A 26428-nucleotide genomic window follows, 5' to 3' on the forward strand; every position below is an offset into this window, starting at 1 on the left:
AATGCATCCAATTGCCCAAGCCAGAAAGCCTTTATCCTTCCCTTTCTTTTAATCTCCTAATCCAATCAATCTCTTACTTTCTAACTATCTTATAAATCTATCCACTTCTTTCTAATACAGGAAATTCAATCATTTCTTACTTGGATTCTTCCAATAGATATCCTATTAGTCTCCTTTCTTCCTGTCTTGCTACCCTCCAATTACCTCTACCCTAGAGGACTCTTTCTAAAACTTAGATGCCATCATGTCCCAACTCTCTAAAATGAGTTAACACGGCTTATATGACTTAGTCTTTGCTTAGTTCTCCAACTTCATCTCCTGTCATTCTTCTCACTTGCATTCTTTGCTTCAACCTTAATAAATTCTTCTTAGCTCCCAAAGTGCACAGTGTTCTCCCTGCACATGCTGTTCTCTCTTAGTGGGAAGACTTCGTCTTATTTCTTTGTCTGGTTAACTGCTACTTAGTCATCAGGTCTAAAGTTAGATAACACTTCTTCCCTGAAATCTTTCCTGCTCTGATGACTAGGTTAGGTGCCCTGATTATGTCTTCCCAAAGCAAGGTGAACTTCTCTTATATTACTACTCTTCATACTTATAATAATTGTCTGTTGGCCTCTCTCATACTGTAAGGTTTGTAACCGAAGGGATGACCATATGTTTGGTTACCATTACACTCCTCGTTTAAGACTGCCTGACATATAGTTAAGAGCTAAAAAAATTAGTTGAAGAAATTTAACAGTCATCTTTCTCCAGAGAGTGGCTTTGGTGTATCAAAGGAGATATATGGAAGTACTCCTAAACACTAAGAACTATTACGAATGCCACTGTTATTGAGTATCATTTTTATGACTGTATCTTAACCATATTAGATTAAATGCACTTTGAGGATTGGGCTGTGTCTATTTCAACCCCCATAATACCTAAAAATACACACACACACACACACACACACACACACACACACACACACACACACACTTAAGCAGGTACACAGAAAGTTGTGGCACATGAGGGGAAAGATTTGCTTGGGGAAAAAAAAATCAAATACTTCTCACTAATAATGAGTACCTTTAAAACAAATTAGTCATGCTTTCCTATTACATCCTAACACTTGGTATAATATTCTTCCATTTAATAGGAGGAGGAGGAAGCATGGCTTTGTGGCTCAGAATGCACCACAGGGTAATTTGTGAGGATTAACTAAGTTAGTATACATAAAGCATGTAGAACTGTGCCTGACATACAAAAAAGAACTCAGTAAATGTTCCTTTCTTAACATTTTTCACATTAAAATGTAAAATAATTTTAAACACATTTTGTTTCCTCTACTAGAAAACATAATCATGACGGGCAAGGGACCGTGCTTTTGTCATCTGAGTTCAATCACTGCGATCCAATAAAAACTAAATGAATTAAGAGAATATTAATGATACAATATTAGTAATGGAAGCAGACACAGGAAAAAGGCCTAAGATTAATAGCTAATCCCCTCTTTAGTACAGGCAACTATTCAGTACCAAAACCTTCTAATGAGTCTGATAATGACTGTAGAATACAGAAAAGGTAAAAAGCACTGGGTAAAATACAGCACATAAAACATACATATTATTTATGGGTTTAAGTACTTGGCTAAGATAGGACCTATCCCATTTATGGTCTATTCCTTGTTAATACAGTTTAACTTAGTAATTACTTGTGTTTTTTTTTTTTTTTGGTGACATGGACTTTGCTATGTGTTAAGTTCATGCCAAACATAAAAATTCATACATCTGACCTGCAAAATAAGAATTGAAACTCTTCTATTTTGACAATGTTCTAAATAGCTGAAAGATGCATTTCAAAACACAGGATGCATACTAACCTATTGGGTTTATCAAAATGGACTGTGTTTTTATTTGATGGAGAAGAAGATGGCATTCCTTCTCTTTCTCTCCTGGGGAAAGAATTTGGGAAATTCTCTTTAGGAATAGTGGAATCAATTTCATCTGATTTTGAAAGATGGATATCCTTGTTTTCTCCCTTTTCTGAACTATTTATAACTGAATTCTGTCCACTGTCTCCAGAGTCTTTGTGGGAAGACTGATCCAAAGAAGGCTGAACAGAGTCACAAACTACAGGGCTGGCAAAGTGTTCATTTTTGAGGAAGTCCATTTCACTGTAGAAAGAAAGAGAAATTATCAGAGAATAACTGTATTTTTTAAAACTTTGGTAATAGCATAAACCTCATAATGGGTTTAATGGTTTAAAAGTATAACATATTAATAGAAAGTGGTTTGGCAACTGATTAATCTTTTCTGCACCATATACACTGATGCCTCATATACCTAGAAGTGCAGCTACAAACTCTTATAAAGCATAAAAATGGTTTTATAAACTATGCTTTGGATTAGCACTTAACTTTCTTCATTTGCAAAATGGGGAAAATTATACAGAATTAAGAATTAAATGAAATAATGAATGGGAAATATGTACAACACTAATGTGAAGAAGCTATTTTATTACTACTGATATAATTTGGAGAAAAATAAAAAATATCTTATTTCTTGGTTCCAAGACATATGCAATTACATTATTATTACGGGGACTTAACAACTTTTTTTGGGGGAAAAGGACACTTTAAGTATATAAGCAACTATAAGACTTTTTTCCAGAAGTATTAGGATATGAAAAATTATGTCTTACAACTGAAATGTTATTTTATATATTTATATAATCTGTCAATTTCTTTAAAAACGTTGAGGTCTTTTAGAAATAATGATTAAGTACTAACCTTTCAAGTCTTCTGATTTGTTCCATCAAAGACCATTTCTCACTATTTAATAAACTAATTTTATCTTCTAATTTCTTTACTAGCAAGGAGTTCTAAAATCAAAATGGGAGAAAAACAGAAACTCAAGATCTCATAGTATGCTTTTATGCGGTTTAAATACTTTTTGTGGACTGAATTACTTAGTTAATACCTCTCACCTCTACAGTCTGAGGAGTTTCAAGGGTTGGAGGAAGGTTGCCTAAAACTGGTGTCAGAGCCTCTAATTCATCTTCTTCTACACCACTGGCCACATCCACAAGATCTTTCCCAGTCACTTGATGATTTCCAAAATCTCGGTAGAGTTGCAGTAAGTCTGGAGGTTTTGGAATGTTTAACCCTACATCATCCCATAGTTCAAAATCCTAAAAGATAAAAAATAATAATATAAAAAAAATCTATGTGGCAGTTTTATCTTGCATTTTTGAAATTTATCTTTTTTTTAAACATCTTTATTGGAGTACAATTGCTTTACAATGGTGTGTTAGTTTCTGCTTTATAACAAAGTGAATCAGTTATACCTATACATATGTCCCCATATCTTTTGCGTCTCCCTCTCTCCCACCCTCCCTATCCCACCCCTCTAGCTGGTCACAAAGCACCGAGTTGATCTCCCTGTGCTATGCAGCTGCTTCCCACTAGCAATCTATTTTACATTTGGTAGTGTATATATCTCCATGCCACTCTCTCACTTTGCCCCAGCTTACCCTTCCCCCTCCCCGTATCCTCAAGTCCATTCTCTAGTAGGTCTGCATCTTTATTCCCGTCTTGCCCCTAGGTTCTTCATGACCATTATTATTATTTTTTTTTAGATTCCATATATATGTGTTAGCATACGGTATTTTGTTTTTCTCTTTCTGACTTACTTCACTCCGTATGACAGACTCTAGGTCCATCCACCTCACTAAAAATAACTCAATTTCGTTTCTTCTTATGGCTGAGTAATATTCCATTGTATATATGTGCCACATCTTCTTTACCCATTCATCTGTTGATGGACACTTAGGTTGCTTCCATTTCCTGGGTATTGTAAATAGAGCTGCAATGAACACTGTGGTACATGACTCGTTTTGAATTATGGTTTTCTCAGGGTATATGCCCAGTAGTGGGATTGCTGGGTCATATGGTAGTTCTATTTTTAGTTTCTTAAGGAACCTCCATACTGTTCTCCATAGTGGCTGTATCAATTTACATTCCCACCAACAGTGCAAGAGGGTTCCCTTTTCTCCACACCCTCTCCAGCATTTATTGTTGTGATTTTTTGATGATGGCCATTCTGACTGGTGTGAGGTGATACCTCATTGTAGTTTTGATTTGCATTTCTCTAATGATTAATGAGGTTGAGCATTCTTTCATGTGTTTGTTGGCAATCTGTGTATCTTCTTTGGAGAAATGTCTATTTAGGGCTTCTGCCCATTTTTGGATTGGGTTTTTTGTTTTTTTAATATTGAGCTGCATGAGCTGTTAATATATTTTGGAGATTAATCCTTTGTCCATTGATTCGCTTGCAAATATTTTCTCCCATTCTGAGGGTTGTCTTTTCGTCTTGTTTGTAGTTTCCTTTGCTGTGCAAAAGCTTTTAAGTTTCATTAGGTCCCATTTGTTTATTTTTGTTTTTATTTCCGTTACTCGAGGAGGTGGATCAAAAAACATCTTGCTGTGATTTATGTCAAAGAGTGTTCTTCCTATGTTTTCCTCTAAGAGTTTTAGAGTGTCTGGTCTTACATTTAGGTCTCTAATCCATTTTGAGTTTATTTTTGTGTATGGTGCTAGGGAGTTTTCTAATTTCACGCTTTTACATGTAGCTGTCCAGGTTTCCCAGCACCACTTATTGAAGAGACTATCTTTTCTCCATTGTATATCCTTGCCTCCTTTGTCATAGATGAGCTGACCATAGGTGTGTGGGTTTATCTCTGGGCTTTCTATCATGTTCCATTGATCTATATTTCTGTTTTTGTGCCAGTACCATATTGTCTTGATTACTGTAGCTTTGTAGTTTAGTCTGAAGTCTGGGAGCCCGATTCCTCCAGCTCCGTTTTTTTCCCTCAAGACCACTTTGGCTATTCGGGGTCTTTTGTGTCTCCATACAAATTTTAAGATATTTTTTGTTCTAGTTCCGTAAAAAATGCCATTGGTAATTTGATAGGGATTGCACTGAATTTGTAGATTGCTTTGGGTAGTATACTCATTTTCACAATATTGTTTCTTCCAATCCAAGAACATGGTATATCTCTCCATCTGGGTGTATCATTTTTAATTTCTTTCATCAGTGTCTTATAATTTTCTGCATACAGGTCTTTTGTCTCCTTAGGTACGTTTATTCCTAGATATTTTATCTTTTTGCTGCAATGGTAAAGGGGAGTGTTTTCTTAATTTCACTTTCAGATTTTTCATCATTAGTGTATAGGAATGCAAGAGATTTCTGTGCATTAATTTTGTATCCTGCTACTTTACCAAATTCATTGATTAGCTCTAGTAGTTTTCTGGTAGCATCTTTAGGATTCTCTATGTATAGTATCATGTCATCTGCAAACAGTGACAGCTTTACTTCTTCTTTTCTGATTTGGATTCCTTTTATTTCTTTTTCTTCTCTGATTGCTGTGGCTAAAACTTCCAAAACTATGTTGAATAATAGTGGTGAGAGTGGGCAACCTTGTCTTGTTCCTGATCTTAGTGGAAATCGTTTCAGTTTTTCAACACTGAGGACAATATTGGCTGTGGGTTTGGCATATATGGCCTTTATTATGTTCAGGAAAGTTCCCTCTATGCCTACTTTCTGGAGGGTATTTTATCATAAATGGGTGGTGAATTTTGTCAAAAGCTTTCTCTGCATCTATTGAGCTGATCATATGGTTTTTCTCCTTCAATTTGTTAATAAGGTGTATCACATTGATTGATTTGCATATATTGAAGAATCCTTGCATATCTGGGATAAACCCCACTTGATCATGGTGTATGATCCTTTTAATGTGCTGCTGGATTCTGTTTCCTAGTATTTTGTTGAGGATTTTTGCATCTACGTTCATCAGTGATATTGGCCTGTAGTTTTCTTTCTTTGAGAAATCTTTGTCTGGTTTTGGTATCAGGGTGATGGTGGCCTCGTAGAATGAGTTTGGGAGTGTACCTCCCTCTGCTATATTTTGGAAGAGTTTGAGAAGGATAGGTGTTAGCTCTTCTCTAAATGTTTGATCGAATTCGCCTGTGAAGCCATCTGGTCCTGGGCTTTTGTTTGTTGGAAGATTTTTAATCACAGTTTCAATATCAGTGCTTCTGATTGGTCTGTTCATATTTTCTATTTCTTCCTAGTTCAGTCTCAGCAGGTTGTGCATTTCTAAGAATTTGTCCATTTCTTCCAGGTTGTCCATTTTATTGGCATATAGTTGCTTGTAGTAATCTCTCATGATCCTTTGTATTTCTGCAGTGTCAGTTGTTACTTCTCCTCTTTCATTTCTAATTCTATTGATTTGAGTCTTCTCCCTTTTTTTCTTGATGAGTCTGACTAATGGTTTATCAATTTTGTTTTATCTTCTCAAAGAACCAGCTTTTAGTTTTATTGATCTTTGCTATGGTTTCCTTCATTTCTTTTTCATTTATTTCTGATCTGATCTTTACGATTTCTTTCCTTCTGCTAACTTTGGGGTTTTTTTGTTCTTCTTTCTCTAATTGCTTTAGGTGTAATGTTAGGTTGTTTATTTGAGGTGTTTCTTGTTTCTTGAGGTAGGATTGTATTGCTATAAACTTCCCTTTGAGAACTGCTTTTGCTGCATCCCATAGGTTTTGGGTTGTTGTGTTTTCATTGTCATTTGTTTCTAGGTATTTTTTGATTTCCTCTTTGATTTCTTCAGTGATCTCTTGGTTATTAAGTAGTGTATTGTTTAGCCTCCATGCGTTTGTATTTTTTACAGATTTTTTCCTGTAATTGATATCTAGTCTCATAGCGTTGTGGTCAGAAAAGGTACCTGATACAATTTCAATTTTCTTAAATTTACCAAGGCTTGATTTGTGACCCAAGATATGATCTATCCTGCAGAATGTTCCATAAGCACTTGAAAAGAATGTGTATTCTGTTGTTTTTGGATGGAATGTCCTATAAATATCAATTAAGTCCATCTTGTTTAATGTATCATTTAAAGCTTTTGTTTCCTTATTTATTTTCATTTTGGATGATCTGTCCATTGGTGAAAGTGGGGTGTTAAAGTCCCCTACTATGATTGTGTTACTGTCGATTTCCCCTTTTATTGCTGTTAGCATTTGCCTTATGTATTGAGGTGCTCCTGTGTTGGGTGCATAAATATTTACAATTGTTATATCTTCTTCTTGGATTGATCCCTTGATCATTATGCAGTGTCCTTCTTTGTCTCTTGTAATAGTCTTTGTTTTAAAGTCTATTTTGTCTGATATGAGAATTGCTACTCCAGCTTTCTTTTGATTTCCATTTGCATGGAATATCTTTTTCCATCCCCTCACTTTCAGTCTGTATGTGTCCCTCGGTCTGAAGTGGGTCTCCTGTAGACAGCATATATACGGGTCTTGTTTTTGTATCCATTCAGCTAGTCTATGGATTTTGGTTGGAGCATTTATCCATTCACATTTAAGGTAATATTGGTATGTATGTTCCTATGACCATTTTCTTAAATGTTTTGGGTTTGTTATTGTAGGTCTTTTCCTTCTCTTGTGTTTCCTGCCTAGAGAAGTTCCTTTAGCATTTGTTGTAAAGCTGGTTTGGTGGTGCTCAATTCTCTTAGCTTTTGCTTGTCTGTAAAGGTTTTAATTTCTCCATCAAATCTGAATGAGATCCTTGCTGGGTAGAGTAATCTTGGTTGTAGGTTTTTCTCCTTCATCACTTTAAATACGTCCTGCCACTCCCTTCTGGCTTGCAGAGTTTCTGCTGAAAGATCAGCTGTTAACCTTATGAGGATTCCCTTGTGTGTTTTTTGTTGTTTTTCCCTTGCTGCTTTTAATATTTTTTCTTTGTATTTAATTTTTGATAGTCTGGTTAATATGTGTCTTGGCGTGTTTCTCCTTGGATTTATCCTGTATGGGACTGTCTGTGCCTCCTGGACTTGATTAACTATTTCCTTTCCCATATTAGGGAAGTTTTCAACTATAATCTCTTCAAATATTTTCTCAGTCCCTTTCTTTTTCTCTTCTTCTTCTGGGACCCCTATAATTTGAATGTTGGTGCGTTTAATGTTGTCCCAGAGGTCTCTGACACTGTCTTCAATTCTTTTCATTTTTTTTTCTTTATTCTGCTCTGCAGTAGTTATTTACACTATTTTATCTTCCAGGTCACTTATCCGTTCTTCTGCTTCAGTTATTCTGCTATTGATCCCTTCTAAAGAATTTTTAATTTCATTTATTGTGTTGTTCATCACTGTTTGTTTGCTCTTTAGTCCTTCTTGGTCCTTGTTAAACGTTTCTTGTATTTTCTCCATTCTATTTCCAAGATTTTGGATCATCTTTACCACCATTACTCTGAATTCTTTTTCAGGTAGACTGCCTATTTCCTCTTCATTTATTTAGTCTGGAGTGTTTTTACCTTGCTCCTTCATCTGCTATTTGTTTCTCTGTCTTCTCATTTTGCTTAACTTACTGTGTTTGGGGTCTCCATTTCACAGCCTGCAGGTTCGTAGTTCCCATTGTTTTCGGTGTCTCCCCCCAGTGGCTAAGGTTGGTTCAGTGGGTTGTGTAGGCTTCCTGGTGGAGGGGACTAGTGCCTGTGTTCTGGTGGATGAGGCTGGATCATGTCTTTGTGGTGGGCAGGTCCACGTCTGGTGGTGTGTTCTGGGGTGTCTGTGGCCTTATTATAATTTTAGGCAGCCTCTCTGCTAATGGATGGGGTTTTGTTCCTGTCTTGCTAGTTGTTTGGCATAGGGTGTCCAGCACTGTAGCTTGCTGGTCGTTGAGTGGAGCTGGGTCTTGGCATTGAGATGGAGATCTCTGGGAGATTTTCGCCGTTTGATATTACGTGGAGCTGGGAGGTCTTTTGTGGACCAGTGTGCTGAACTTGGCTTTCCCACCTTAGAGGCACAGCCCTGACGCCTGGCTGGAGCACCAAGAGCCTGTCATCTACACGGCTCAGAATAAAAGGGAGAAAAAAAAGAAAGAAAGAAAGAAGAAGATAAAATAAAATAGGGGCTTCCCTGGTGGCGCAGTGGTTAAGAATCTGCCTGCCAATGCAGGGGACATGGGTTCGAGCCCTGGTCTGGGAAGATCCCACATGCCGCAGAGCGGCTAGGCCCGTGAGCCACAACTACTGAGCCTGTGCGTCTGGAGCCTGTGCTCTGCAATGGGAGAGGCCACGACAGTGAGAGTCCCATGCACCGCTATGAAGAGTGGCCCCTGCCCGCCGGAACTGGAGAAAGCCCTCACACAGAAACGAAGACCCAACACAGCCAAAAATAAATAAATAAATAAATTTATTTTTAAAAAAATAAAGTAAAATAAAATAGTTATTGAAATAAAAAATAATTATTAAGAAAAAAAATTTTTAAGTAATAAAACAACAACAACAACAAAAAACGGACAGACAGAGCCCTAGGACAAATGGTAAAAGCAAAGCTATACAGACAAAATCACACAGAAGCATACACATATACACTCACAAAAAGAGAAAAAGGGAAAAAAGAAAATATATCGTTCCTCCCAAAGTCCACCTCCTCAAATTGGGATGACTGTCTCTTCAGGTATTCCACAGACGCAGGGTACATCAAGTTGATTGTGGAGATTTAATCCGCTGCTCTTGAGGCTGCTGGGCGAAATTTCCCTTTCTCTTCTTTGTTCGCACAGCGCCCGGGGTTCAGATTTGGATTTGGACCCGCCTCTGAGTGTAGGTCGCCTGAGGGCGTCTGTTCTTCGCTCAGACAGGATGGAGTTAAAGGAGCAGCTGATTCGGGGGCTCTGGCTCACTCAGGCTGGGGGGAGGGAGGGGTACAGAGTGCGGGGCGAGCGTGCGTTGGCAGAGCCCGGCGTGACGTTGCAGCAGCCTGAGGCGCGCCATGTGTTCTCCGGGGGAAGTTGTCCCTGGATCACAGGACCCTGGCAGTGGCGGGCTTCACAGGCTCCCGGGAGGGGAGATGTGGATAGTGACCTGTGCTTGCACACAGGCTTTTTGATGGTGACAGCAGCAGCCTTAGCGTCCCATGCCCGTCTCTGGGGTCTGCGCTGATAGCCACGGCTCACGCCCGTCTCTGGAGCTCCTTTAAGTGGTGCTCTGAATCCCCTCTCCTCGCACACCAGGAAACAAAGCGGCAAAAAAAAGTCTCTTGCCTCTTTGGCAGCTCCAGACTTTTTCCCGGACTCCCTCCCAGCTAGCTGTGGCCCACTAGCCCCCTTCAGACTGTGTTCACGCAGCCAACCCCAGTCCTCTCCCTGGGATCCGACCGAAGCCCGAGCCTCAGCTCCCAGCCCCGACCCGTCCCGGCAGGTGAGCAGACAAGCCTCTTGGGGTGGTGAGTGCTGGTCGGCACTGATCCTCTGTGCGGAATCTCTCCGCTTTGCCCTCCACACCCCTGTTGCTGCGCTCCCTTCCACGGCTCCGAAGCTTCCCCCTCTGCCACCGGCAGTCTCCGCCCACGAAGGGGCTTCCTAGTGTGTGGAAACCTTTCCTCCTTCACAGCTCTCTCCCAGTGGTTCAGGTCCTGTCCCTATTCTTTTGTCTCTGTTTTTTCTTTTTTCTTTTGCCCTACCCAGGTACATGGGGAGTTTCTTGCTTTTTGGGAGGTCTGAGGTCTTCTGCCAGCATTCAGTAGGTGTTCTGTAGGGGTTGTTCCACATGTAGATGTATTTCTGATGTATTTGTGGGGAGGAAGGTGGTCTCTGTGTCTTACTCTTCTGCCATCTTGAAGCTCCTCCCCTGAAATTTATCTTTTCCTTATTGCTAATATCTTTTTTTTTTTTTGGCTGCATCAGGTCTTAGTGCGGCACGCGGGATCTTCCGTTGTGGCGTGCGGGCTCTTCGTTTTGGCACTTGGGCTTCTCTCTAGTTGTGGCATGCAGGTTTTTTCTCTCTCTAGTTTTGGCGTGCGGGATCCAGAGTGCGTGGTCTCTGTAGTTTGTGGCATGCAGGCTCAGTAGTTGTGGCACGTGGGCTTAGTTGTCCCGCAGCACATGGGATCTTAGTTCCCTGACCAGGGATCGAACCCACGTCCCCTGCATTGGAAGGAGGATTCTTTACCACTGGACCATCAGGGAAGTCCCCTTATTGCTAATATCTTGAAAATTCAACATAATCATAATTTTGTTGTAATGTCAAAGTGTATGTTCCAATTGAGAAAACATCCTAGGAGAAAACATCCTGGTTTTAGAGTGTGAGAGGCACCACCATCTCGTATTTGGAAAATAGGGGAAACAGGGTCCTCAGTGAAGAGACAAGTTGTATTTAAAGTAAAAAGTATATTCTGAAAGAAGTTGAAAATACACAGAACGCTTATTTACAATAAAAACAAAATTTCACATAGCACAATAGAAAGAAAGGATAGAAAGTAAAAAATTATAAAAGAACTGGTAGGAGGGAAGCAAAGAACAGTAAGACAATGATTGCATGCAGATAAAAATATGAGAAAACTATCAATAAATATTTACGGAGTTTTACTATACATGCAGATATAGAGATGAACAAGAGATTCTTTTACCCTCAAGAAACTTATAGTCTAGTCAGGGAGACAAGAGGTAATTGCAGGTAATGATAAGTGCCACTAAGAGGGTAAAATTGGGGTATATGATCAAAAATAAAACAGGGCAAAAAGTCTTACATTTTGTCTAGAGACTAAACATGAGGGGAGTGAGGGCTCTATATAGCTCTGCTTTTAGGTCAGTTGAAATTACCACTAAATGTTGTTTAATGGTTAAAGAACAGGTTATTGATGAGCACTTCCACTGCCTTTCATAAAAAACAGCTTTACTGAGGTATATAATAAATACACAATAAACTGCATGATTTAAATCCATGAGCTAATTTAAAATGTACAATTTGATAAGTTTTGACATCTGTGTATACCCCTGAATAGATCACCACAATCAACAAGATGAACTTGTTCATTACCAAAGGTTTTCTTGGTCCCTTTGTAATCCTTCCCTCTTATTCCTCACATGTGCCCTGTTCCTAGGCAAATACTGATCTGTTTTCTGTCACTGTATAATAGTTTACATTTCTTAGAATTTTTTATAGATTCATACAGCAAGTACTATATTTGTCTGGTTTCTTTCACCCAGATTAATGATTAAGGATTTTCAGACTGATCTGTGTTGTTGTATCTGTCAGCAGTTCATTCCTTTTTGTTGCTGTGTAGTATTCTACTATAAGGATATGTTAAAATTTTTTATTCAACCGCCTGCTCTTGTATATTTGGGTTGTTTCCCTGATTTTAGCTACCATAAATAAAGCTGCTGTGAACATTGTGTAGGAGTCTTTGTATGAACATATGCTTTCATTTCTCTTGGATTGTAATATCCATGAGTGGAATGACCAGGTCATATAGGTGGTGAAGGTTTTAACTTTTTAAAGAAACTGCCAAAAAGTGTTCCAAAGTGACTGTACCATTTTGCATTCTCACTAGCAAAGATGAGATTTCTAGTTACTCCACATCTTTGCCAAGACTTGGTACAGTCTCAGACATTCTATTAAGTGTTATGGTATTCTCATTGTGACTTAATTTGTATTTCCCTAATGACTAAAGATGCTGAGCATCTTTTTCATGTGCTTATTTGCTATCCATATATGTTCTCTGTTGAAGTATCTGTTTAAATTTTTTGTCCATGCTTTTAAAAATTGGGCTGTTTCCTTATTATTCAGTTTAGAGAGTTCTTTAAATATTCTGGATAAAGTCCTTTATCATATATGTTACTTGCATATATGTCACCCAATCTATGGCTTACCTTTTCATTTGCTTAGAGTGGCTCTCAAAGAGCAGAAGTTATTGATTTTGATGAGAGCAATTTTGCTGAAGAACACCATACTTTTGGTGTCATATATAAGAAATCTTGGCCCACCTTCCAAGGTTTCAATGAATTTTTCCCATGTTTTCTTCTAGAAGCCTTATGGTTTTAGAAGTTAAAGCTATGATCCATTTGAATTAACTTTTGTAGATGGTGTGAGGTATGGTTTGAAATTCATTTTTGGAGGTCTATAGATATCAAAATGTTCCAGTACCAATTATAAAAAAGACTGTCCTTTCTGAATGAAATTTACTTTGCATTCTGTCAGACATCAAAAGATTATCTATGCATAAATTAATCTCTTGACTCTCTATTATGTTCTATTGATGTATTTGTCTACCTTTATGCCAATAAGATACTGTCTAAACTACAATATCTTGAAGTCAGGTAGCTGAAGTCCCCCAATTTTGTTCTTCTTTATTAAAGTTGTTTTGGCTATACTATGTTATTTCCATATGAATTTTAGAATAAACTAATTAATCTCCAGAAAAAAACGCTGGTGAGAGTTTGATTGGGATTGCACTGAAAATACAAATCAATTTGCTGAAACTGACACTTTGACAATATTGAATCTTCTGATTTATGAGCACAATATATCTCTCCATTTATGTCTTCTTTACTTTCTCTCAGCATGTATAATAGTTTTCAGTGTATAATCCTTTATCAGATTTTTCCCTATTTCCTATTTTTTGATACTTTTGTAAATGGTATCTTTAAAAGTTCAATGTTTATTTGTTGCCAGCATACAGAAATATGATTCACTTTTGTTTACTGATCTTGTATCCTACAACTTTGCTAACATCACATATTAGCTATAGCATCTTTTTTTTTTTTTGGGCCGTGCCATGCAGCATGCAGCATCTTAGTTCCCTGAGCAGGGATCGAACGCACACCCCCTGCAGTGGAAGCGTGGAGTCTTAACCACTGGACCGCAGGAAGTCCCTATAGTATTTTTTTTATGTAGTCCACAGGATTTTCTACATATACAATCACGTTACCAGTGAATTTAGAGTTTTATTTCTTCTTTTCCAAAATGTGTGCCTTTTATTTATTTTTCTTGCCTTGTGTTGGCTAGAATCTTCAGTATGATGTTCAGTAGAAATAGTGAGAACAGATATCCTTATTTTATTCTTTATCTTTTATCATTAAGCATGATGTTAGTGATAGTTTTTCTGTAAATATCTTTTATGAGATTGAGGAAATTCCTCATAATTCCTAATTTCTTTAAAATTTTTATGGGAAATGCATGTTATGTCAAATGCTTTCTTCTGAGATATGATTTTTTTCTCTTTTAAAAAATTTCTTAAAATGGTGAATTACAATGACTGATTTTTGGATTAAATAAACCTTGCATTCCTTGGATAAACCATTTGGTCATGATGTATTAGCATTTTTACATATTGTTGGATTTGATATAGTAAAATATAGAATTATATAGAATTTCTGCATCCAATTCACAAGGAAAATGACCCTGTATTTTCTTTGTTTGCAATGTTTTTTATCTGACTTTGATATCAGAATTATTCTGGTCTCATAGAATGAGTTTGGAAGCATTCCCTTCTCTTCAGTTTCTAGAAGAGTTTGTGGAGAAGTGGTATTACTTCTTCCTTAAATGCCTGGTAGATTTTACAAGTGAAGTTATCTAGACCTAGAGTTTTCTTTGTCGGAAGGTTTTTAAGTACAAATTCAATTTCTTTAATAAATACAAAGTTCTTCAAATCTATTTCTTCTTGAATGAGCTCTGGCAATTGTCTTCTTTCAAGTAAAGTTGCTCATAACATTCCCATTTTATCCTTTTAATATGAGTAAAATTTAGGGACTTCCCTGGTGGTCCAGTGGTTAAGACTCTGCGCTCCCAATGCAGGGGTACCAGATTCGTTCCCTGGTTAGGGAACTAGATCCCGCATGCCCCAACTAAGAGCCCGCACGTGACAACGAAGATTCCGTGTGCCGCAACTAAAGACCCAGCGCAGACAAATAAGTAAGTAAATAAATAAATATTTTAAAAAAGAAAAGAAATCCAGTGGTATATATTTAAAAATATATATAATAAGTAAAATTTATAGTGATATAACCTTGCTCATTCCAGATTTTGATAATTTGCTTCTTCTCTCTTTTTCCTAATCAGTCAGACTAGAGGTGTTCCAATTTCATTAACCTCAGAAACTCAGTTTTTTATTTTATTAGCTTTTCTCTATTGTTTTCTGTTGCCTATACCATTGACTTACACTCTCATTTTTAATATTTCCTTTCTTCTGCTTACTTTGGGCTTTGCTTAGTTTTCTTTTTCTAGTTTCTTAAAGTAGAAGCTGATTTTCATCAATTTGAAATCTTCCTTCTTTTCTATTATAAACATTTTGGTGTCATAAACTTTCCTGTAGCTTTGGCTACATCCTGCAAATTTTGATGGTTTTGTTTTCACCTTCATTCAGTTCAAAATACTTCATAATTTCCCTTTTGATTTCTTCTTTAACTTATGTGTTATTTGGAAATATTTAAAATCCTCTTAAATATTAAGACTTGCTTTATCACCTATATCTATTTAATAGATATAATATGATCTATTTTGATAAGTGACTCATACGTATTTGAAAACATGTATTCAGCTATTGAAAGATGAAGTTTTATAAATTCTACTTATGTCAAGTTAGTTGACAGCATAGCACAAGTGTTCTATATCCTAAATGATTTTCTATTACTTTATTCTATCAATTATTGAGAGAGCCAGCTTGAAATCTCCAGTAATTTCTGCCTTTTAATTGGAAGGATAGATCATTTATATTTAAAGTGAGTATTGATATGGCTGAGTTTTAAATCTGCCATCTTGCTATTGTTTTCTGTGTGTGCTATCTATTCTTTGTTCCCTTTTTCTTCTTTTTCTGCCTTCTTTTTGGCCTCTCAATGTTTCTCATATATTCAACATATTTCTTATACATTGTTTAGTTGATCATTAACCTAAGTCTGTGATAAAACATGATTAACCTGAAATATAATCATAGTATATTATAACATTATTTATATTAGGTAAATATTAGTTTAATGTCTTTTATATAGTTGAGTAAAACTACCATTTAATAAAAAATAACTATATATTTTATTAAATTTAGTTTTTGCCAAATACATTACAATAACTGAGGGAGTAACTGTACTGCTATCTTCCTTAAGAGAACTTCTATTTTTGCTACTTCTATTTTTGCTAAATGATCCATGGGATAGTTTAGGGACCAATGGGATATACCTGATTTAAAATGATGGCCTCCTGATTTCTATACAATACACTCCTTGGTATTACTTTACTAAGGTAAAAGATTCAAACTGACCTATTCGCACTAAGAAGTCAAAATATTCCAGAGTTAGGAGATAACACTAAACAAAGCATCATTTCTTTTCCTATAAGATTTTATCAGTAAAATAATGAAGTTCTAAGATTGGCTCCTATTCAGAAACACAACTTATATTCTCTCATTCAAAATATTCTCTCTTAATTGCTGTTATCTATCATCTTAATTATTATAGTGTTACTGAAGAGGTTTTAGCTAAACTGAATTTATAAGTACACATTAATCTGTACTACTAAGTAAATGTTTTAAAGTTAAAAAAAAAGCACATTTTATAAATACATGGAAATATGAGTAGATTACATAGTTATAGGGGAGTTGTAAAAAGCTCCCTGGAAAGAATGAGAAGTCTTTATGTAGAAAGAGGAAATCTATAAGCCAACAGAATACTAGACTGGGAAGCCTTATGGAATTTTACAATATGTATAACTTTTTAAAAAACTAAAGAAACTAGATAAAAGAGAAAATAAGTATATTATAAATTAAAAAGGAAACAAATCATCGCTTATTAAAAAAAAAAAACGAAAAGAAATTGTACCTGATCATCATTTTCATCTGAAAAGGTTATTGATGTCAGCTTGTAGTTATTCTTCAATAAAAATTCATTGACTAAGAAGTTTAGAGCTCTCTTTTCAAGAGGTTTGATTGGCTCCTAGAGATAAATAAAAGACAGACACAATACTGTAAGTCTTCTTCCTTCAATACTTGTGCTACCATTTCATACGGAAGATACTTTTAGATCTGTCATTCACCCACCTGAATTTCAGGACTTGATTTGTAATTTTTTCGTTCCTGTAAAGGAACTTCGTGTTCTGGTGGAAGAAAATATGAATAATATTTTACTATTTTACATTAGAAAATATCTCAGCTACTTCTACATTGTCAAAGTAGAAAAAGTCTCAAAAAAGTTTATGTACACCACCTGCAGCCTTTGTCAGGTTGGCTCGGAGGGCCTGAATGGTCTCCTTGGCTTTGCGTAGTTCAAACTCCAGGACTGGACAGGGATTTGGAATAAACACACACAGGCATCCAACCAAGAAAAGGGAAACAAAAATAAAAAAATAAAAAGCAAGGATGGGTATGAAAAAAAAATACAATTTGTATTGAAAACAGAAAGCATGCAATCTTTATGAAACTTGTGAATGCATGCAGCAGAGTGGATTTGCAAGCAAACTGGTGAATGTTTTCCATAGTTTTAGAATACAGGGGACTACTGATCAAATGTTCCAGCTGTCTGACAAGGAATAGCTCTATTTAAAAATAAGATCTATGGCATACTCTCCTTTAGGTAAATAAAAATCTTAGTAATTTAGGTGGTTATGTTTCACTCAGTCTAGGTAAGAAATGTAATGGAATGTTTTCAGGTGACATAATTTTAGGGGAAAAGACAAAAATTAGATGAAGTCCTAGCAAATATACGTAAAGAAAATCTTAGGATTAAAAAAAAGGTATTTTAAAATGCATTATCTAGAATAATGTTATAAATCAAGATACAGAAACATTAGTGAATATAGTCCTTAATTAAGATGTTGAAAGAACAGGGTTTAAATATTTAACAAATGTGGGATGCCTATCAATTTTTCTACAAACAAGTATGTCTTCTATAAACAAGCACAGATATGTTAAACACATATCTAAAAAAAGTTCTGAGGGGTTTATTTTAGGTTTCATTTAAAGCCAAAGGATAGAAATAGTTTGTCCTTTAATTTATAATTAAGATCATTCTAAAGCAAATGATTGAGTACAATTCTACAAGTGTGGTAATCTAAGGATACTGAGTAAATTTAAGTAGAATTTCAAAGTTTCTGACAACTCTTCAAATAGATATTTGTTCATAGTAAGAGGTACTAATGAAACTTAAAGATTTCTCCTATTACCACAGAGTCTGATTATAAGATAAACATGAATACTGAGGAGACATTTTAATGAGCTCTTTAAAATGTTTCATCATGAGCAAGATCTAACTATATGTGTCTTTGCTGGGAATTTTCTTTAAAATATATAAATACTGCTCTGAAGAAAAAGCAAGCTTAGATGTGGGGGAAAAAAACCATTTCTGTGAAGTAAAGCTCTGAGAAAATTAAGTGATCTTTGTCACAACTGGATATTTAAAAAAATTATAATTTAAATAGTTCTGCATAAAAATTAGCAAATTTAACACTTTAAAGATGCATTTTTTCCTCACTGACTAATAAACAGAATAAAGAAGATGGCAAATGAAATGCTATCAGAGACAACGAAGCTATAAAAATATATGGAAAAAATAGAATTCACTCAGTTTGCATATTTTCATTAAAAACTTAAGATGTAACTGAATCACATCTAGTACATTAAAGCCAATTATTTTGATGCACAGAATTTCACTGCAGCAACATGGAAGCACAACTAAAAATCAGATGACATGTACGTGACTATTTCTTTTTTGGTAGTCAGCAATGCTGATCTGCAAACATTTCTGTGCAACAAAGTTAAAACATTTCCTAAAACTTACACTTCTGGAAACTCTTAGAGTTTGTGTTTAAAGTCAGACTGCACACATTCAGTGTGTTAGGTAAGTACAGAATAGGTTTACTTTTCTTTTTATTTCAAAACTTTAGGTAATTTTTTTTGATTTAAAAGCACTTAACTATACCACAAGCAAAATAAGTATACATATTATGCTTCCAGTATCACTTACAATTTACTAACATATTACAGAATAATTGCAGATCAGAAATGCCCTGCACCAGAATGAAAGAAATATGAAAAAAATAAATTTAAAAAAAACTGGTTAAAACACAAACTGTGAAAAAAACTCAAATTCAACTGGTGAAAGTTTAGGTGACCAGGAGCAAAACACTAAATGATCAAGGCACAGAAAGCCAGAAAAACCCATGTCAGACGGCAAGAATTTATATTTTTATGCACATCTACACATACATTGCCAAATGTCATTAAAAGGTACCAATGCTCTGAAAAGATAGTGCTTATCAAAATGAATTCACTCTGCTGCATGTTTCTTAATATACAATATAGACTTTAAAAGACAAAGGCATATCTTTGAAGCCATAGCACATCTCTATAAAGGCACAGTATGATCAAGTATTTGCAGTTATGCGAGAAAGTTTCACAAGAAAGGTCTGAACAGCTATATTTACACATATTTAAATTTGTCACTTCTTCATTAAAAAAATATTGGATTAAATCTCAAAATTTATTATCCTGTAAAGAGATACATTGTACCAAGCAACCTCCAAGTATTTTTCAAATACTATAATTCTTCATAAAAATGTTTGAAGTACATGTTTTTTAAAAAACACTGTAGGAACCAACTACCAGCCTGCTCACTCCACTATCCCAACCCTCCACTAGCCCAACCCTGCTGAATGCAATTTTATTGGAACTAAAGTAATCGCAAAGACATAGGTATATTCTAATACTGCATATTACAATCTTACCAAAATATTTAATGACTAAGTCAGTATAAGCAATTCTAGATTAGTTGAAATAGTTATTTCCTAAATAGGGTTGGATAATACTGGCATTATATCAGGGGTACTTGAGAGCTTCAAGATCAGGTGCTCATGACTTGGGATATATACAATTGACCATGTCGAGACACCAAAGGTGCAGTGTTAAATTTCAAAGCAGAAAGAAATATTGATTCTTTGTTGCCCCAACTAAATATATTACTAATATTATCTCGAAATATTTGTTAGTCTTAGTTCTTTTGGCACAAAACTCAAAATAATACGTATTTTAGATCTTTCCTATAATACTGATCAGAGTAAAGTATTTTTCATTCCCATTTTTCTTCACTAGTGAAGAGTTCATATCATTAGGGCTGAGTCAAGGACCTTGCCATCTCATAGTAGACATGAAATTGTCTTCTTTCAAGTCAGAATTTCTTGGATTTCTTTTCCCCTGAATATAAGGTGATTTTACTTCATAATAAAATACCACTTCCCCATCCTTAATACTCATTTTATTATCCCAGGAAAGGTTCTAGGAAAAGAGGAAAATTCTCATAAGAATATGAGTTAGAATAAAAATATATTCCTAAAATAATACAAAAATCCCCAGACAGTACCATCACCACTCCTTCTGGGTTTAGAGAATGCTCCCTGCCTATTACAGACTTAAGAAAGGTAGAGGACTGTTACGCATGCCTTAGCAAATAGTGAGAAATAAATGAAAGGAAGCAAGATGCAATCTCCATGGTTTGTAGACATTTCGTTTTCTATATTCTTCTGAGGGGGAAAAAAATTCCTCCTCCTTAAACTTTAAAAGAGGAAAATTCTTCCCATTATTGTTCCTCCTGCTCAGGTTCTCTTACAGATTCCTCTATCATTCATCTCAAAGTTGGTGTTTCCCAGAGTGTCCTCCCTGGTCCTTTTCTACTCTATATACTGGGATGATAAACATTTCACTCTTACAGTTTTACTCTCACCAGTACTCTTAAGATTCAGAAATCTTTAAACTTTTCCCCCAAGATAAACAGGGCTACCTGTTTATCACCTGGACATGCCCACTTGAATGTTTCATAAACTTTGAATTTTAATCCTATCTAAATGAACTTCATCATCTTCCTCTCAAATCTGCCTTCCCTCCTCCTGCAGTATCTCTTCATTAAGGGCACCACTATCTACCCAGATGCCCAAATAAGAAACCTGGAGATTACTCTTCACTTACCTCTTGCCCTTACTCCCACATTAATTAAATGTCAAGCTATAATGATTCCAGCCCTTGAATCCTAAATAACCATTCATCTCAATTGTCTCTGCAATTGTCCTAGTTCAGACCTTTATGGCTTATATAAATTTTAACAATTTACAACTCATATCAAAGGCTTGTTGCCCTTAAAAGGCTTGTTGGAGCATCTATCCTATTTTAAATCATACAAAACCATAAATAAGATTTAAGTAAAGTTGAAAATAAGAAAAACAAAAAAGTACTGCAAACAGGAATTAAAGATATCTGTACTAAGGAAAAATATATTATAATAAGACAGATAGGCTTATTTAATCCTGATAACGCTGGATATGTATGCTGCAGCCCAACAGCTAAGGAGTGAGAGGGCTACTGATGATGCTTCTTACCCAGGGGGTAAGGCCAGGTTATCCCACAGGCAAAAATTTGAATTTCATTTTAGAATGTTTACTAGATTACGTAGGCTTAAAAAGGTTTCATATGTCTACTTTGTTGTTTATTGTTCCCATAACAGTATAATACCTTGAATATAGAGGACTCAACAAATGTTAGTTGTATGAATGGGCATTCCAGTACTTGATGCCATATCTAATAAATCTAAACATCAGTGATCTTACCAGCATTCAGTAGTGTCTTTCCCTGCAAATTAGAAAGAACAGCTTCTGCAGTTCTCTAGATCCCAATACAAAAATTAAGGTATGAACTAGAGAAGTAATACAGTAACAGGTAGAGGTATGAGAACAAATAAAGTCAGAGACTGATGCTAAAAGATGGATCAAGTGAACCTGAGACAGGGATATAGATGGTTCTAAAATCAACAAGTTCCTTATCACTATTTCCAAAGTACTGAACATTTAATTGTATTACAGACATAGACAGGTTTTAGTACAAATTCCTTGAGGGCAGAAACTCTGTCTATTTCATGCTTCTGTATCTAGCGCCTAACATAGTACCTAATATGTAGCAGATGCTCAAAATGTCTAATTAAAGAATGGCAATCCCAATATTTAGAACATAGATGTCCCTTGCTATCCTGAAGAAAACTTGAAAATTTAACAGCTACACTGTATGTACACTGTACAGCTTTGTTTAATAACATATAGAAAGGCTTTTACTAAAAAGTCAGTTAAATTAAGCTCATTTTGGTTTGGTGTCTACTAAATTCAGAAGTGGAAAATAATTTAAATGAAATGCTTTTGAAATTTTACTTTTTTTTGAAAGAAAATGACTATGTTGAAACAGTCTTGTATGGGAAAGATAAGATTCTGCTATCCACATGAATGTACAGATGAGTCAAAGCTCCAGCCTGGTACTTAAAGATACATCGTGAGCCCTGGAATAAAAACCTATATGTTCACATCCTGATTTTGCCCTTTAACCGTACGGAGGCTACTGGGAAAAATTTTCAATCTCAGTTTTCTGATCTATAAAATAAGGATATCATGACCTATTTTGAAGGATTGTTCACAAGGTTAAATAAGTATTTTATATAAAGCAACCGGAACAGTGCCTGGCACAGAGCAGGTGCTCAATAAACATCTGTCCATTTAGAGATCTTTTCCTCTTTAAAGGAACACCTGTACAGACTTGAAAAAATAACCAGATTTTTAAATTTAGGGAAAAGATGATAAGAATGATGCTGAACCCACATGTTGTAGTATATATATGTCTCATAAACAGCAACAGTTTATTAAAGCCTGGAGCAGACCCTACATTTGCATCGTGGGGCAGCGGACTCAATACCTGTATTATCTATAATCTCCTTCTGCCCAAGACTGGCATATGAAAATAAAAGAGATTTTTATTCTTTCTCAGTGAGGTTTACATGTGATCCAATGATAGATGGCAGGATAATTATCTTTTCTGGATTATTCATTTTTTGATTAGGTTCTAAGTTACTAGCAATGGTTAGCAAAGAGCCAAAACTCTTTTTGTAAATGGGAATTGTGATTAATTGAAATTTTCATCCACATATCACACATTTGGTTCAATAACAGGCGATGGCACAAGAGCACTAAAAGTCTAAATGCCATTCTCCTGGAATAACATACATTTCCTTCCCTTTTCCAATGAAGATGGAAGACACCACTCAGTCACTCATTTACACTGAAGTATAGTTGATTTACAATATTGTCTTATTATTATTAGCATTATATAGTAAGCAAAAATTACTTTATCTCCCCAAACTTAGAGACAAGAGTATAATCTTTAGATTAAAAATATAAGGTCAAAACTACCAAATATTTAAAATATTCACTCTTAGTTATGCTTAGTTATAACATTTTGCTTAATTATAACATCTTGCTTCTGCATCAGTGCTTCCCCTAATTAGAAATACTAAAATACCTAAATACTGAGAATAATGATGAACCTCTTAAATTTTACTAAGTCTAAAATTTAGGTTTTCAAATAAAAATTAAAGGGAAGAAAATAATTATGTGGTCTATTTCTGGGTAGAAGTTATTTTCTAATACATAACCATCTGAACAACAATACAATATACAAAACTAAATATATTTGGTTAGTCTCTAATAAACCAAAACACCATGCATTTAATACTTAACATATAACAGAAAACACAGAATAGCTAACATTTACTATATAATTAAATATAACATAATGCCACTTAACAAATGATATAATTAGTAGGATAAGTTTGTCCTAAAATTATTCAAATAATTCCCATTTGATTTGCTAATTTTCAGACAGTACTGATGTGATTTCCTTTTTGATACAGCTTTTAATTAATAATGCTTATGACTAAATCATGACTTGATATATGGAGCTGCATTAAACTCTTCCAATGACTTCCCCATTCAATTGATAATGCTATCGTTCTCACTGCTGAATCCTCTCTTAGCCTCTGTTGAACTAAAAACAATTACATCATTTTTTTCCCCTAACTCAGGGAAGAGATTAGGGAAAGAGAGATTTTTTTAAACATTCAATGGCTCTATTCTCGAGTAATAAATGAAAACCACATACTGGAATGTCATCTTAACCAGGTCAAACCTCATCCTTCACGCTAAGAGGCAGCATACAGTGCAGTCAGTTGTGGGCTCTGCTGCTGGGTTATCTGCGTTCAAGTCTTAGCTCTGCCACTAAAGTCTTAATAATCTCTGAGTGCCTCAGTTTCTTGGGGAGGGGAGGATGATGATAATTGTATAACTCAAAGAGTTAATATACATTTACAACAGTGTTCAGAATGGAGCAAGTGCTATATAAAAATTAGCACTCACTTTTATTCACAATGACTATGACAGGCAAACATTTGGTAGGTTTTAACAAACTTGTCCCAGTAAATGGAAGAAAAATATTTCCCTCACAGGCTCCCATCTGTCCCACGTGGCATCCTTCCTGTGCCAGGTGTGCCCACCATTCTGGTGGATTAAAATACCTAACTGATGTCTGTCTACTTCCCATCTATCTCAGAGTCAACGTCCTATGAAAACTACAATTCCAATAAGACATTCAAAAATTACTTCAATAACAGACAGCCACAGCCTTGAAGCACCAGAAAGGTACCAGTCACTTGACACCTGAGGAGCCAGAGCTGCTACAATGGTAAATCCCAGGGTGGACCCCCAGAAGAATCCAACTGGCCTCATTTGATGTGGGCAGAACACAGAGGGTACAAATTGGTCTTCTGAAGTCCCTACAGATCCAGTGGTGATGCCTAAAAGGCAGAAATGGTGGGAGGATGGAGAGGGGAAGGAGATTGGAATGAGAAACCAAGCAACTAAGAAGGATGTTGGCCTTCTTTTTGGAATGGGCAAGGTCCTGGAGGCCCCTGCTGGACCAAGCATTAACCCTTTATTTTCTGGATCACAGGCAAGTCAAGAAGTTTCTGGAGAGATGCAGTGATGGCCAGGGGGCATCCAGGGAACCAAGCAAAGTTTTATTCACCAACCAGCATAGAAGTATTTAAACCAATTTTAACAATCAGTAGAGCCGTACTGGTATATAACACATGAATATTACTCAGCCCTGGTTTGGAGGATAAAAGGAATGAGGAGGCCAATGACCAACTAACTTTGTACTAAACCATGGCTAACTTAAACCTCTTTTACACCAGCTGTATAACTACATGGTTGTAAACTACTAGCTACAAGCAGAACTCAGCAAACTGTAGGTGTGCATAACCAAAAATTCAGAGCACCACTGGAAAGAGCAGTTGGGGGCTGGGATGTTCCCTGCAACCAATAAATTAGTAACATAACTTTGTATAATAACTATATCAATATATTCACATACCAAATTATAGAAAGAAGAGAATTCTTCAAGTCATTTCATTATTTCTGGAATGTCAAAAAATCCAAATCTGTCTTTACAATCTTACTCACCTGCCACTCTCTCATCCGTTTCCCTGTTACCATCATCTGAATATCTTGCAAAGTCTAAAGAATCAAGGGTACTGATGCTCCCAGCTCGATCTGTAATAAACCAAAAAAAAAAAAAGAATTAAACAGATTTTTATTTAACTGCCAAAATAAGGGATTGGAAATCAATTAGCTATGATTTTTTTTCCAGTGAATAAACTGTGATTCTAAGATATAGGAATTCTATTAAAACAATAAGGTAAAAATGCTCATACCAATTAAGCTACTTTGAAGTAACTCAAGTTTCCCTGCCCAGATCTCTAACTAACTCCTGAGTAACGGACACACAGGATATAATGCAAGCCCAGCTAAGGACAACAAAACTGCAAACAGTTTGAATTTTATTCCAAGTACAATGGAAAACAACAAAAACACATACATTTTTGGAAAATCATTTTGGCTGCTGTAAGGAAAGTGGTTTGTAGAGAGACCAGTTAAGAGACTACTATGTAAATCAACTACACTCCAATATAAAATAAAAATTAAAAAAAAAAAAGAGGCTATTAGAGTCATGTAGGTGAGAGATGATCAGATTTGGCCTAGAATAGAGGCAGTAGAAATGTGAGAAGTGGTCAGATTTGGGTTATTTTTTGATGTAGAACCAATATGTCCTGGTAGTGAAATGGATGTGGGTTTAAGTAAAAGAAAGTAAACAAGATGATTCCTAAAGATTTCATTTATTGAATTTGTAATATGGGATGCAAAAGGCAAATGAAGGGGTTTCAAGAGTTCTGTGTTTTACGTGCATGGTGGTAGTGGGGAGTGTCCCTAGCTTGTGCCAGATTTTTAAGTGTCCCTAAACAGAAAAACATGATGTAAACATTCTCACTTAAAGGAAGAAATCAATGCTGATACTCATTAAAGGAGCTCTAGTTAGCTAATGCAAAGAAGGGACAAATGAGAGGCTAGGTCAACTCTTTTTATTAAATCATGCTACTTACATAGTGTCTACTGTTTATATATTGCTCTAAGGAATAGATTATCTGTGTTTAGAAAGCACAGTCTGGACAAATGAATGCAAGTTATAGAAATAAAGATTTGAACTCCACATAGGGCTCCCTCACCTCCTTTTAAAACAATTAGTACATGCCAATAATTGAAATGGTTGACTCTTCAAATAGAGCTATGTCATTATCAATGAACCACTTATCTTTAAATTCCTATTAAGGTGAACTAAGTGAAATTCTATATATAGTACTCTTCTGAGAACACTGTGTTCGTATTCACAGAAGCATTTAATTCCCCTGCAATTTAATTATATCTGATAAATAACAACTTGC

The 26428-nt window shown here is 35.7% G+C and overlaps 1 protein-coding gene across 10 annotated transcripts in view; it reads right to left on the minus strand.

The window, feature by feature from the left end:
- Positions 1–26428, minus strand: part of RELCH (RAB11 binding and LisH domain, coiled-coil and HEAT repeat containing) — a 122228-nt gene that overhangs the window by 78747 nt on the left and 17053 nt on the right. For 8 of the 10 annotated variants that reach the window (XR_014233821.1, XM_082352974.1, XM_082352971.1 and 5 more), the window contains exons 2-8: positions 25113–25202; positions 17003–17074; positions 16837–16892; positions 16619–16732; positions 2968–3171; positions 2771–2862; positions 1862–2155 (exon numbers count right to left, since the gene is read on the minus strand). Coding sequence is in view for 9 of the 10 variants with exons in the window: in XM_082352974.1 (XP_082209100.1) it covers positions 1862–2155; positions 2771–2862; positions 2968–3171; positions 16619–16732; positions 16837–16892; positions 17003–17074; positions 25113–25202 (922 nt within the window). In the remaining variant the exon portion in view is untranslated. The remainder of the gene's footprint in view (positions 1–1861; positions 2156–2770; positions 2863–2967; positions 3172–16618; positions 16733–16836; positions 16893–17002; positions 17075–25112; positions 25203–26428) is intronic. The other 2 variants (XM_082352973.1, XM_082352972.1) reach the window with 1 other exon arrangement.

This window comes from Balaenoptera borealis (genome assembly GCF_965194805.1).
Source record: "Balaenoptera borealis genome assembly, chromosome: 14".
Taxonomy (NCBI): domain Eukaryota; kingdom Metazoa; phylum Chordata; class Mammalia; order Artiodactyla; family Balaenopteridae; genus Balaenoptera; species Balaenoptera borealis.